The sequence below is a fragment of the Apodemus sylvaticus genome, chromosome 5 (assembly GCF_947179515.1).
Source record: "Apodemus sylvaticus chromosome 5, mApoSyl1.1, whole genome shotgun sequence".
Classification (NCBI taxonomy): Eukaryota; Metazoa; Chordata; class Mammalia; order Rodentia; family Muridae; genus Apodemus; species Apodemus sylvaticus.
Window position 1 is genome coordinate 66,347,548 of NC_067476.1, and position 1,644 is coordinate 66,349,191.

General features: G+C 39.1%; 1 protein-coding gene across 1 annotated transcript; it reads left to right on the forward strand.

Moving 5' to 3' along the window:
- The first annotated feature begins 322 nt into the window (after positions 1-322).
- LOC127684789 (olfactory receptor 998-like) lies at positions 323-1,267 on the forward strand. Its single transcript, XM_052181621.1, has one exon. It carries the CDS (start codon positions 323-325, stop codon positions 1,265-1,267), a length of 945 nt encoding a protein of 314 aa, XP_052037581.1.
- Positions 1,268-1,644: the final 377 nt, after the last annotated feature.

Genomic DNA, 1,644 nt, shown 5'->3' on the forward strand with positions numbered 1-1,644 from the left:
ACAAAATAGTTTCAACTATTCTGAATAGTTTATAATCTCAAATATAATTATAAAATGTGAGAGAACTTTACCTCACATGGTAGATAGCACTTGGTGAGAGGGGAGGCACAGAATCCAAAGAATTAAGAGTAAGTTACTGAGGTTTCCATAGTATTTTTGCGTAGCTGCCTAGATCTTGTGCTGGGAACATTGCTTCAACAATGTTTCCAAGTTGCCTGCAATAGACCTATTGAGGACAATCTGCCATTAATTTAAAATATGACTTGACTGAATTTGGTAGTTCTTGGTAATTCTTATTCTTTTGACAGATCTTAACTGACCAATGGAAGAAAGGAATCAGACCATAGTGCTTGAGTTTCTCTTCCTGGGCCTTACAGATTACCTCCATCAGAAGATTGTCCTCTTCATCATGTTTTTCTTTGTTTATCTTGTCACCCTGGCAGGTAACGTGGGTATGATTAATCTCATATGGGTGGACCCAAGGCTGCACACGCCTATGTACTTTTTCCTCAGCCAGCTGTCCTTTGTAGATGTGTGCTCCTCTTCCTGTGTAGCTCCCAAGATGCTGTGTGACATTTTTGCGGAGAAGAAAGCCATCTCTTTTATAGGCTGTGCAGCACAGATGTGGTTCTTTGGTCTTTTTGTGACAACTGATTGTTTCCTCCTAGCTGCCATGGCATATGATCGGTATACGGCCATCTGTAAACCCTTACTGTATAGTCTCATAATGTCCAAGAAGGTCTGTGTTCAGTTTGTCATAGGACCTTATCTTCTATCTGCTATAAACATCACGACTCATACAACATTGACATTTTGCTTACCGTTCTGTGGTTCAAATACCATCAACCATTTCTTCTGTGATGTTTCCCCAGTGCTTTCATTAGCATGTGCTGACACATGGATTAACAAGGTGGTACTTTTTGTCCTGGCTGGAGTGATTGGAGTTCCCAGTGGCTTGATAATCGTGATCTCCTACGTGTGCATCCTGGTGGCTATCTTGAAGATCAAGTCTGCTGATGGGAGACAGAAAGCCTTCTCCACATGTTCTTCTCACCTGGCAGCTGTCTCAATTCTCTATGGCACTCTCTTCTTCATATATGTTCGACCTAATGCAAGCTCTTCCCTGGATATTAATAAAGTGATCTCTTTATTTTATACAGTGGTGATCCCCATGTTGAATCCACTCATTTATAGCTTGAGGAACAAAGAGGTGAAAGATGCATTTAAGAGAATATTGAAGAGGAAGCAATTCTTAGCAGATCCTTAAGAGAATTCTCTTTGTGTTCGACCTAAAGTGTGGCTGTAAACTTTATGTTAAAGACTACAGTAGTAGGAATCAGAGGCCACATGATAAAACTGGTAATGAAGATTTTATGCTGTTTGAAAAGTCAAGACATTCCTAAATGTTTTTATACACTGTCTCTTTTTGTGATGCGGTAGTTCTAGTAAAATATAGGTGTAGACTGATAAGAAATGCTAATATATACTAGAAGATAACCTAGATGATTATTTATACGAATGTTTGATTATTTTTCATAATATTTGTATGGAGCCTTTTAAAATTTCACATTGTGTGTGAAATAATACTCAATTCCCAGTCCTCCTCGATCTACCCCTCTACCTTGTGACCTTCCCCCCCCAAAA